Here is a 12,397-nt window from a genome sequence, read left to right on the forward strand (position 1 = left end):
AGCCTTGAGGCTTTTGTTTGGCAGGAACTTTTCCAATATGAATTAGGAAATATCTCTCCTGAACAGTGAGGCATGTCAGGACAGCTGAAGGATCAGTGGTTCAGCAGCAATATTCCACCCATTTTGGAAGAGAACTGGAACAGTTGCAGATGAAGAACACCAAGCTTGCTCCAGAGGAGAGCTCAAGGGTGAAAACACAAGACTTAACACCATGAGCAGCACTGGCAAAGAAGTGTCCCTAAACAAAACCGCTGGCTTCAGAAGTTTCTGGGATTGCTGACTGATACTTCAAGGGGTACAAGGGCTTGACAGCAATAGCAGAGTGATCTATGTGTACACCGAGACTTTGCTGGGAGTTCATCCTCCCCTCCAATAAAGCACCAAACAGCTGCTCTGCCAAAGCAGACTAGTACCACTGACAAGCCACACCTGAGACCACCTGTACCACTTCCAACATCCCACTTCAGCCTCACTCAAAACAAGCAAAGGCTCTCCTCAAAGGAGAAGGAGCTGTGCAAGAACACAGGAGGAACAAAAGCCCATCCAAGGTTTAAGCTACACTGATCAGGAAGAAACTTGCAGGAACAGACCGAGGGGCTCAAGATGGGAGAAGGACTCTGTAAGAGACAGAGAGGGTTAGAGGCCAGCAGGGTAGGTCACATCAGGTATTTGCTGCCATGGATCCATGCACCCACACACCTGCAGGGCTGACCCATTGAAGCAGAGAGGAACGATGGAGGGATGCCTGAGCACACTGGGGACTGGAAGGGTCAAGAGGAGGGAAGCATCTGTATTTGAGTGGTTGTCTAAAACCAGCCCCTTGATTTTTGCAAGTAAAACCAGCTCCACTGTCAGTTTCTTGAAAAAACTTGGGGTTTATTGATTTAAACTGCAAACAGTCGTTACAAAAGAGATACTCTTTTAAATAAACTCACACAAAGAGGAAGAAAAAGCAATGTAGTGAACAGTAACAGGGGGGGAAAAAAATTACATTCATTATTCTTTGTGCCAGTCCCGTTCACCTTGGCACAAAAAACTCCAAACTTGGAATACAGAAATGCAAAGACAAACTGTATTTGGAATGTCTTCAGATAGGCACTTTGAGCCCAAGGCTTTTCTCCTTGAAGAATCTACACAAAGAGAGGAAGAAAAAGATCTTCCTTCCACACTGTCTCACAACAGAGCTCAGGTATGTACATTCTAAAGCCCAGGTAGGCAAGACCCAGGGGAGGGGAAGAGGAGGATAAGAGGAAAGTCAAAGAAGCACATTAACTCAATTTGCAGTCCAACACAAAAAAAGGGGGGGAAATTCTAAAATAAATAATCCAAACACAGTTTTTGCATTTTTTTTAAATTAATTTTTCATTTTTTAAAATAAAATAACCAAAAAAGTGTAAAGTTACAAAAAATGTCATTGTAGTATAATATATTAAACTGTGGGGAAAAAAGGAAAAAAAGACTTCACAATCTTAAGATTAATATGGAAGATCATAATTTAAACATAAAAGAATATATTCTATGGATTCATCATCCCGATAAATATGAACAAAATTAACAAAAAAAAGCATAGGTTTCGGCAATAAATACGTTTTGATAAGTTAAATAAGCTTTTTATATTGTTGTGCAGTGACAAGCAAAATTTGCTCTCCAATTTCTGAAAAGTTATACAAAATTAAAAACCCAGGAAAAAAATAATAAAAAGCTTGGCGTGAGTGCTCTAAGATAGGTCTAAAGTACTCTAGAGCAAAACCATTAAAGCTATGTCTACTGGAACTTTGTTTACACGAACTTGTGTGTGTGTGGAATGACTTGCGTCGGCCCCACCCCCTCTATTTCTTTATTTGTTATAAGATGTCACATGAATACATGGGGAACTTTAGCACCAAAATCAAGTCTCTCATAGTCCATCTGGTTTTTGTTTTCTTTTTGTTTTGTTTTCTTCCTCCCAGTCGAAGTCCCACTCATGTTACAATCTTTGTCCGTTCTCAGCTTTTCTTCCCACAGACCTGAGCGGATCCAGGCAAGATTAGTCTCTAAGGGTAGGGGAGAAAGAGGACTGGATGTTAACACTTGCCCACATGCCTGCAGCCTAGCAGAAACTGGCCAGTCAGGCAAGGACTGGGAGAGGGCGATGCAGTACTTGGCCAGTGGAGGGAGCTGGATCTGGACATTTCCTACACATCTGGAAGTGCACAGAGCTGCTGGTGCCCTCTGCAGCTGGAGAGGTAATACAGTCACAGTGAAAGTGTTAAAAGGCACTAATTTTGTAAACGTTATTGCTTTTCATCGTAATTTGGCACTTAAGGTTTAAGCCAGTGGGTCTACAGCAGGCAGGTGGACATGTTAACATCCAGCTCACACTACTGGGGACATGGTAGGGGGAGTTCAGCTTAACATCATAATAGAGGTGGGGGGGAGCAAGAAGAAACCCCAGATTAGTCATCAGAGATGGAGAGTCTGCTGAAGATGGGAAGACGTCTTGAGGTGTCCAGGATAGGGGAATCTGAGCCGCTGTGGCTGCTGCTGGAGCTGCTCAGATAACCCTCCTGGTCAGAGAGGGAGTCCTGAGGACTGGGTGGCGAGTCAAACATGTTGGGGGACTCGGACATGGGCCTGAACAAGAAGGTGGTGGTGGAGTTCCCACTGGGCACCTGCATCCCCATGCTGGGGGCAAAGAGACTGACCAGCTCCTGGCTGGAGAAGGTGAAGGGGTTGCTGGCGCAGTCAGGCAAGGTGGGGGAGCCCAGCAGGTCGTCGGCGCTCAGCATGGGCGGTGGGGTGATGGAAGTGGGGCTGTCCAGCAGCCCGCTGGCAGCAGTGCTGGGGAAGCCGGCGAAGCTGAAGCTGTGCTGCAGACGGGGTCTGTCGGTGACGGCAGGCTCCCGGCTCCCCGCCACGGCACGGCGCTCCTCCGCGTTGTGGATGAAGTGGCAGCGCGGCCCATAGGGGCAGAAGCCAATGGTGTGGAAAGTGCGGCAGAGCTCGGTCTTGTACTTGGGGTGGCGGGTGAGGCTCCGCAGCTCGTGAATGCCGTGGGCAAACTGGCACTTGTCACCGTATTTGCAGGCACCGTTCTCCTCGAAGGGGCGGCACAGCTCCGTCTTGTAGCGGCTGGAGTTGACCTGTCCCCCAGGCTGCTTCTGCTGCAGCAGGCGCTCACCACCCTCGGAGAAAGAGCGGTCCCGGAAGCGGCTTTCCCGGGGGCCCAGCATGGGAGCCGGCTCCCCTTTCAGGCTGCTGAGGAGCTGGTTCTGGTGGAACTTGGAGTTGGGGAGGGTGACAGAGTGCCTCCTAGGGAAACCCCCGCCGGCCGGGGTGCCCACCGCCTTCCTGTCCAGCAGGCACCCGCTGACACCCGAGGGGCCGTAATTCAACATCTTGTTGCTCTGCGGGGAGAAAAGCAAGGGCCGGTCACTGCCACCGCCTCCTCTGGCGTCCCCACGCAGCCCCGGGAACCTCCCACGACACGGCACAGAGCGGCGCCCCGCCGGCTCCCACCGCCGGGCAGCGAGCAGGGGGGGCCGGGGAGCGGCGGCGGCCCTGCCCCGACGGGCCCCCCCTCGGCACCAACACCTGCTTCAGCCCCTTTCGCCGCTGCACCCGAGAGCCCCGGGTCGCCCCTCCCCGTTCCCCCGCGTAGCTTTCGCGGAGAGAAGTAACGAAGCGAGCCAAGCGCCAGACGCAAGTGAGCCGTTGGCCGCATCCAAAAAAACTCCGAGGTCGGAGCTCTGTCCTGGGGAAGCCCCCCGGGGGACGGCGGCGAGCGGGAAGGGCAGCGCGCAGCCCTGGCGCCCGCCCCACCGCTCCCCCCGCAGCGCGGCGGCGGCTCCCGCCCAGCCCCCGCTGCCCCCCAGCCCCCGGGCGAGGGGCGGCCGAGCCCGCGGGGAGGGAGCCCGCCCGGCCCCGCGGCAGCGCCGCGGCCCGCCGTGCCCGGGCGTGTTGCAGCGCGGCGGCCCCGGGGGCAGGGGAAGGATCCGGCCCCCCCCGCCCGGCGCCGCGGCAGAGCCCGCCGGGAGCGGGGAGTGCTGCCCCCCGCCCTCCCCTCCTCCGCAGCGGCCGAGGCGGGAAGAGCGGGCGGCGGTGGCGCGGGACCCCGCGCCCCGGGACGGGGCGGCCGCGCTCGTCCCCGCCCCGCGCCCTGCGGCCCCGGCGCCAAACTCGCTCCCGACCAGAAACCGGGGCAGAGAAAAAAACCCAACAAAAACAAAGCACTAAACACGAACCTCGGAGAAGCTGAAGAGCCCCGACGCTGGAGGAGCAGCCCCCGACGGCGCCCTTACCTTGCATAAAACTTCGCTCAGGTCGAAGATGGTGGGCGACACGAGGGCTGTGGACATCTTCGGCGAGCGAGGGGGGAAGCGGGTGGGGCAGCGGCGCACAGACACGAGGAGTCACGGCGTGGGTACGGCACAGCCTCCAGCGCCCCAGCTCGCAGCCTCCCCCCTGCCGCTGCTGCTGCCACCACCAGCCCGCCCGGCCGCCGCGCCCGCTCGCCGCTTCCAGCGGGCTCGGTGAAAAGCTCAACTTATATAAAGTTTCGGACTTACCCCCCGGGAGGCGGAGCCGACGGCGGGAGGAAGGGGAGGAGGAGGAGGAGGGCAGGGTGATTGACACCGCGACTGAATCACCCGGGGCGGGGGGGCAGGCCCAGAAAAACTTTCGGGAGGAAGAAGGGGGGTGGGGGAGGAGGGGAGAAGGGGGAAAGCCCCCCCGCGGGCCGGGCCGGGGTGTGTGTGCGCGCTCAGGAGGAGTCAGTTGTGCGGCCTCTGCGCGCCTCTGCCAGCGCGCGTGTGCGCGCGTGTAGCGCGGGGCGCGGCGCGAGGCGGGCGCGCACCCCCCTGCCTGCGCGCGGCGGCGGCTGCTGCGTGCGGGGCCCGTCGCGCGGCGCCGCGGCCTCGCGTTGTCCCGCGTCACCCCCGGGGGACAGAACCCCCGAGCGCCGGCGGAGCGCTGGTGCGGGGGGCGGCGGCCGCGGGCCGCGCCGCGCAACTCTCGCGGCTTCTGTGCGGGCTGGGGTCTGCCCGCTTTGATTTAAACGGATCCGACTCTCGGCGGCGCCGCGCGTCCTCGCGTTTTTGCAAGCCGACTGTCTTTGTGTTGATTCGCATCGCCCCCCCGCCAGCCTTACCCCTTTTTTTCCAATTTTTATTGAAACCTGGCAGGCTCCGCAAGGGGAAATAGCTCACATCCACATTCATTTAAATTGTTAAAATATATGTTTGCCCTTTAAAAGGGTGTGTGATATTTTTTTTTCTCCCTGCATAGTCCTCTTCTAGTCCCCAGAACTCGAAATTGGAAAACTGAAAAAAAAAGTCTCTGAGCAAGTAATCTGTTCCAGATTTTAGTAGGCAAAGCATGATTCATACTGATACCGATATGGCGGGGAGGAGGGGGGAGGACGGCGGCAGCTTCTGAGTTTTAAAAAAAAAAAAAAGAAGCAAAATGCTTCAAGGTTTGTCAATACCAGGGTGCCTCAGCGTGAAATCTGCTGCCCCTAAACCTTTAGCCCCAGCTGAGGCAAAGCTCAGCTTTACTATAACTTAAGTGGGTGTTTCATCTAAGGCTGAGCGATGGCATCTGGGCCCTCTCCCCCACGCAGGCGGGCAAAGGGGGGTCCCTGCCCCGGAACCACTGACTTTTCCTCCTGCCTTGCGTTCGGGCATGGCTGGGAGGAAAGAAACCCCTGCCTTGGGCAGCCCAGCGCCGACCTGATCGGCCATCGCACTGAGAACGATCCACTTCCTCCTCTGTTTGCTTTAGAGTGGCGGGATCTGGACTTTGAGCTGGCGGCTGATCTTTTTCCCCTCCTTCGGTCTTCCAAGTACTGCCAAAATAACCAACCGAGAGAAACGCCCAGAGGCTCCAGCTATTCCAGATTTTTGTTTTTAATATATTATTATTATTTATCTAAGGAGAGCAATCAGGTTCCTCGATTTTCCTTTTCTTTCTAGTTTCTTTTTTTTTTCTTGCCTTGGCCAGAAGTTCGAAGTAACCAGGGGAGAGACCAGCCTATTATTTTCTGCAGTTGTTTACTCATTCTGTAGATGGTGCTTGTTCCCAGGGCTCTGAGCCTCTCTATAATTAAACCCATTTTAATTGTTAGGTTAGAAACGTCATTTCGGGGACTTTCCAAGAGTTACCGAGAAAGCCAGCCGAGATAACTATTTCACTACTAGGTCGCTGGCAGCCCAGTTTTCGCCCCGGTTCCTCCCGATGGGCCAGCCATGGCACAAGGCTGAGCACAGGGGTCATTGCAGGAAAGTGGGAGTCCAGGGACACCAGCCCAGCCTTCCACCCCCACCGCTTTTTTGCATTATTCGCTTGCCCTGTGTGCATTTGTTTTGGAAACTTGAGGTTTAAGATTGGACGTTTCCACAGATGAAGCGGCGAAGGCTAAAGCCGGGAAGGAATTTTTTTCCAGTGATTTAGTTTGGCAACCCCCGACTCCATGGTGTTCTGCTTTGCATTGGCTGCGCACATGCTCAAATCAGGAATTTAGCTGCTCACCCCACCTCGTGGCTAAAAGTCAGAGCCCTCCGGGCCAGAGTGGGAATTTGTATGGGCATGAATTCACACTGAGCGGAGGAATGAAAAAATCAGAGCCTTGCACCTCCCGCCAGAGCTGTGCCAGAACTTTGATAAATGCAAATGAATAAAGATAGGTAAATAGAGAAATGAAAGTCAATTATTAAAGAAGGTTACTGAAAAAGTGAATGAATGCAGTGCCATGCTCACTCGCTTTCTTGTGTGGATCACTCCACCTGGGCTCAGCACATTCCAGTTGGGATACTACAGCTGGGCCTGGGAAGCAGAAATAAATGTCCAGGACTTCCTGAGCCCTTCTCAAATCCGTCCTCAGTGCAAGAGCAGCTTCTGGAGCCTTCTCGTTCCCTGGCTGCAGTGTAAGCAGATGCTAAACTTGTCTCAAAATACAGAGGGGTAAGATTCTTTGTCAGACCTGTGCACACGTTTAATGGAGGAATTAAGAACTGCTTTCCCAAATGAGAGCTGAAACGGGCCAGAATAGCCAGAAAACAGGGAAGAAGCAGGGCACGGCGAATGAAATAACAAAGGCAAGAGGTTTAAAGGAGTACTTTTTCCAATCATGCGTATTTATAAAACTGTGGGCTCGTTGGCACATGATGCTGTTGAGGTCGAAAGTATAAATGGGGTCAAAAAAGCAATTTGACAAATTTATGGAGGAAAAGTCCTTGGAGGTTTACCAAAGGCAAAGGCAGACCTCCATGCCACATTGCTGGACAATGCACAGCAAAAGTATCACTCCCTCTTTCCCCGATTTTTCTCCCTAAGCATTGGCTGTTCTTGGAGGTAAAAGGAAGGCTACAACAGACCTTTGATCTGACCCAGTTTGGTTATTTTTACATAGTTAGGGTCTACTTTTAGGCTTTATACTCTAACCCTGATGGGCTTGGAGGTGCCCCTCACAAATTTGGGATTAGCTGTGCCGTGTCAGCTTGTTTGGGCCAGGCAGGAGGAGGTCAGCACTGGGAAGCACAAATTGGCGCTATCTTTTCCCCGGGCCGCTGGGCACGGTTTCACACGCTGGCCTCTGCGAAAGGCTGGAGAACAGTCTCACAGGGTGGCTGCACTCCTGGCCCTATTTAACTCCCTGTCAGGGTAAAAAGAGGTTGCTTTGAGCACCGAGTATAAACTGAATCCAAGTGCCAGCTTTGCCATAAATATATTTGGTGATGTTATGGCTCCCATAGTAACAGAAGAAGATTGCTATCTTAAGACACTTCCACTTATCTTACCTGCAGCAGTTCAGCAATAGGAAGCCTGCAGGTCTGCTTGCATCAGTTAGAGTTACTAAGCAAGAGCGCGGGTGCAAAAAAACCTGAATTGTTGAAAAAAAGGCCGGTGGTTTGGTTTGTTCCCCCTCCTACCACCCAGTTCCCAAAGTTTCAAGCTAGGAAAGGGAAGTGCTTTTATCACAAGTCAGGTTTTCCCCTGTGAGTTTTGGATGGGAATCTTCCCATGGGAATCTTCAGGTAAGTAGATATGCCTTTTCTGCAGCGGTGCTCCAATGTGCAGAGGCTGGGGACGGAGGAAGGACAAACCTCCTGCCTTTATATCTGCTGGGGATGTAAAATGAGTCAAAGCTTTCTGCAGTCACGATTCTATTCATATCTTTTGGGTCTGGTGCTATTTTCGTTGGCTGTGCCCCTGGAGGTAGATGTGTGCAAGTGCCTTTCTGCTGGTCTCCACAAGCGGGTGTAGATGTTTCCTCTGTTCCAGGCATCTCCTCAGACACTGTGGCCTTTCAGGGGGAGTAGGCGGATGTCCGTGTGGCTGTTCCCTGCCTGTCCCTAACTTTTTAATCCTTCCTTTTATTCTGGCCTTGCACTCCTTCCATGGAACATCTCTGGGTAGCCACTGGGAGGTGTGAATGGCCCAGAATGGAAACCACAGCTTGTAGGTGCTCCCTCTGCCAGGCTTTTCTGCCACCCAGGGAAGCCTGGCCTCCGCCTGCTCCCAAGCAAAAGGGATATTACCAGCTGCTTGGTGAGAAAACAAATTCGCAGAGATACAGGAAAGTATGTTAAGGTGGTGGGAAGCAGCGGGAGTGAGATTCCTGGCAGCTTGGGTATGTAAACATTCATAAAATAGCGAGTGTGTGCATGTGTGTACTTTGTGGTGGCAGGAAACCCAAGAAGCTAGCTGCATTATTTTTGCTGGAATTGGTAGCAATGGTGCCAGACAAATATTATAAGCCCTTAATCCTCCTGACTTTACACCTGTGAATGACCTAAAGACCATCCAAGGTGATCTAAATTACAGGACATCTTTACTAATTAGTAATGGGGTTTGGGATCTGATTCATAAAGAGGGGTTTCTGTTTCTCAGTAGCTCAGATGCTGGGCTACTTTTGGGGGAAATGAGGGGAGAGGGAGACAGGAGGTGGAGGTAGTGCGTGGCCTCTTCTGAAAGTGTCACATGGATGGGACTAGCCAGATTTAGCACTGGTGGCACTGGCAAGGTACTGCAGTGGAAAAAGCAGAGGTGTCCTTTTAGCAGACACAGGGTAAGGAAATTGGCTAAACTTAATGGATCTAAGTTATAATTTCCAGTGGAATTACTAATGCAATTAATATATTTCCACTTAGCAGGACAGCAAGCCCATGCTAGTGTTTAGGTGTTTGTCACGACTGTTGAGGCGGCTGACCTAGCTACGTCTTGGGGTCTGTGCAGCTGCACCCAGACACATGCAGCCTGTGCTGGGGGTGGGAGCAGGGCTGAGGCACAAACCAGTGTGGAAAACAATGTTTGGGGGCCTGGAGGAAAAGAGCATCACCAGAACCGGCCGCTGCATGGTTGTGAAAAGTGAAGATGCCTGCAGAGTAACCTCTGCCTCTCTCCCCCTGGCCTGGGTGCACGGCTGTCGCTGCACCTCAGCTCCCTGGCAGGGCACCCACCAGGCTGCCCGGGGTCTGCACACCCTGTCCAGACGTGGGGCACAGGGCTGGAAAGCCCGGCAGCCCCTCCTGCAGCACCACAGAGCTCCCCACTGCCCGCCCACTGCTGGCACCCTCCTGCAGAGAAACCTCCCTCTTCTTATCGGGGTTTGCCTGTTCCCAGTGAAGTTGCAAACCCTTTAGGGCAAGGGGCAAGTCTCATCTGATCTCTCCTCCCTGAGCGTGCCGCAACTGTGTGAAGCTGGAGAAGGGGTTTCTATCCTGCCAGTGCGTTAGCAGGAGCCGAGCAAACGCCCAGCCTGGCTACAGCAAGGTGAGGGATGGAGCAGGAGGTGTTTCACACTGCTCACCCGGGAGAGCCCTGAAGCAGCTGTCAGGCGGACCGGTGTGCTGCCCCAGTGCAGCTCCCCAGAGCAGCACCCCATCCCTGTGCACTCCCTGCGGGAAGCACACCCACGTGGGACAGCCTGCGCAGCTGGGTGCCGGTACCTTCTTTCCTCCAGGTCGCAGCCAGGCATGTGGCGGTCCCGGGGTCCCCAGCATCCCTGCTGGGCCTGAACTCAGGAGCTGATTATGGTATACAGCAAGGGCACAGCTTCAAATAAGTACCTTCAACCTGGCCTAGTCTGCACAGGGCTCTGTGCCTGCCCGGGCAGAGAGAAGTCAAATATCACTCACCTAAACAAACTGTCCAGGTTATGGGAAGTGCCAGAAGCTTTAAAGGGGCTGTTGGCAGTTTCCAGAAAAAACACCAAGTGACACCTTCTGCACGTTGAAACAGCGATTGCCCTTATATTGATAGGGTGGTTAGCACATGAAACAGTGATCAGGGACATGGAAAGGCACAGATCTCAGAAATCAGCAAAAATTCCACATTTTTTTCAAATCCTGCTTCTATACTCCCAAGCCCATACACAACAGGGTGATAACTTAGCACAGAGCAGCCCTCGCTGCTGATTTATTTAGCAGATGTCAACTGGTGGAAGGTTTCCATGATTTTTTCCCCTGAAAGAATGTGCTAAGACTAAAAGCTTTCTTTTTTCTTTTTTTTTTTTTTTTTTTTTTTTAAGGAGAAAGTCTACAACTACTCGGGAGCCTCTAGGATTGTGACATTTGTCTGACATGCAATGCTGGTGTCAGAAGATGCTGCTTGCTGTGCTGGTAGCAGCTCTCCTCCAATAGCCCCAGCTGCAACCCTCTGATAAATACCCTTTTGGCCCTTCATGGTGGAACTTGTCATAACCTTGTTTCCAAACACACCAGTTGCACTCCACACATCTGACGGCCCCATGAGATATTTGCATCAGGGAGGCAGCTTGCTTTCCTGCTTATCATGTCTCATCAAAACACACTTTTAGGACCAGGAAGGAAGCCAAGGTCAAGTCTCCTTTTTTTTTTCATTGTTCCCTCTGCCTGCTCTGAATACATGATGATACAGACTTCAGTTCCACTGTTATATCTTTTCCCACAAGACCGTTGCCTCATTCAGACCACAGCAGGGAACATGCTCTCATCTCTGCCAGCTGGGCATGGCTGGAGCAGCCCGTGCCTGTAGGAGCTGCGTGAGGACGACACAGAGGAAAGGCTTTGCAGATTCCCGTGCACTGAGGACAGAGAGATTTGGTCAGGTCCAAATGTGGGAGGGCATTTCCAGGGAGCCTCTCCCACTGCCTTTTTTGTCAGGCCAGTAGCGAAGGACATCACTGAGGATGGGATTCCTCTCACCTGATTTTAGGTGCCTAAAAGTTAGGTGTCTAAACCAAATTAGTCGGACAGGCTTCCTGCATAGTCAATGGAGACAAAAAGGCACCTCTAGTGTGTGATTCATTTCACCTATCTTGAACGTTTATCTTGAGAAGGGCTGACTCACTTGGCAGCCAAGCACCCGCTTCTCTGCTCTGACTGTAAAGGCAGATTGGCAACTTGCTGAGGATTTGACAACTAGGTTTTGGATATCCCAGGTTAGGCAAGGTGAGTCCTATCCCTGGCCGTGGCACTGGCTGTGGGAAACATCATCACTGAGCTCCAGCTTGGGGCCCTCCCAACCCATTTCCCTCAAAGGGTCCGTTTCCAGCCCTCTTCAAGCAGGTCTGTCCAAATCACATTATATTGGTCTTTTTCCTATTATCAGACCAAGTTAAATATTTACAAAGCACCTGGGGGCAGGGTCCATGTCTTCCTCATGTTTGTATATTCCCCGGAGGAGTGAAGCCCCTGCACTGGTTGCAGTCTCTTGCAGACTGGTGCAATACAGCACCGTGGGTCCCCGCGCCAATCTGCGGGTCTTGAAGAAATGCAGCCAAGAACGCAAAAAGAGCTCACGGACATTGGGAAATACGCCGAAGTGAATCATAAGAGTCAGGAGAAGCTACTAACGTGTGGGAAAAAAGGCAAATGTGCTACCTGGGCACAAACATATAATAAGGAAGTATGTAATAATAATTATTGTTATTGTAATATGGTCTGGGTGAGCATTTGGGAAAAAGATAGCTAATAACTGACAAGCGACGTGGCTCGGTTTGTTTTGATCTGAAATTCAAACAATGGTTGTGTTTATAAGGTAATAATACGCAGGGGCACAGAGCACTGGCACCGCACCAACTATGCACTCCCCAAGTCGGGTTTATATAGGTCATGCCAAACAAATAATAGTGTTCTCCAATATAATTACTGATTCATTACAGAGAGGGAATGTAATTGAGTCTGTTTGGATTTCAGGGAGGCGTTAGATATGGAAAATTTGTACATTTGAACTCAGATTGGGAAGGCTTTGTGTGCTTGCCTAGCTCTGCTCCTCCAGGAGTCAGCGGTACAATTCTGGCTGCAGTCTGTTCCGGCAGCACAGGAGCCTCCCGGCCGGTCTCAGCAGGTGCGGGTGCTCCCACCACCTTCTGCAGACTCTCTCAGCGTCCTTTGAAGCACCTCACAGGTAGATTGGGAAACTAAACTACTGCTAGACC

The 12,397-nt window shown here is 52.4% G+C and overlaps 1 protein-coding gene across 2 annotated transcripts; it reads right to left on the minus strand.

The window, feature by feature from the left end:
- Window positions 1-855: 855 nt before the first annotated feature.
- Window positions 856-4,519, minus strand: ZFP36L1 (ZFP36 ring finger protein like 1). Of its 2 annotated transcripts, none has more exons than XM_065635857.1 (2): window positions 4,281-4,519; window positions 856-3,386 (listed from the first exon to the last, which is right to left on the minus strand). In XM_065635857.1, exons 1-2 carry the CDS (start codon window positions 4,335-4,337, stop codon window positions 2,436-2,438), a joined length of 1,008 nt encoding a protein of 335 aa, XP_065491929.1. In that variant the 5' UTR covers window positions 4,338-4,519; the 3' UTR covers window positions 856-2,435. The 2 variants fall into 2 exon arrangements, with proteins under 2 accessions (XP_065491929.1, XP_065491928.1); XM_065635856.1 differs by having other exon boundaries at window positions 4,224-4,519.
- Between the last annotated feature and the right edge of the window lie 7,878 nt (window positions 4,520-12,397).

Source organism: Caloenas nicobarica, chromosome 5 (genome assembly GCF_036013445.1).
Source record: "Caloenas nicobarica isolate bCalNic1 chromosome 5, bCalNic1.hap1, whole genome shotgun sequence".
Classification (NCBI taxonomy): Eukaryota; Metazoa; Chordata; class Aves; order Columbiformes; family Columbidae; genus Caloenas; species Caloenas nicobarica.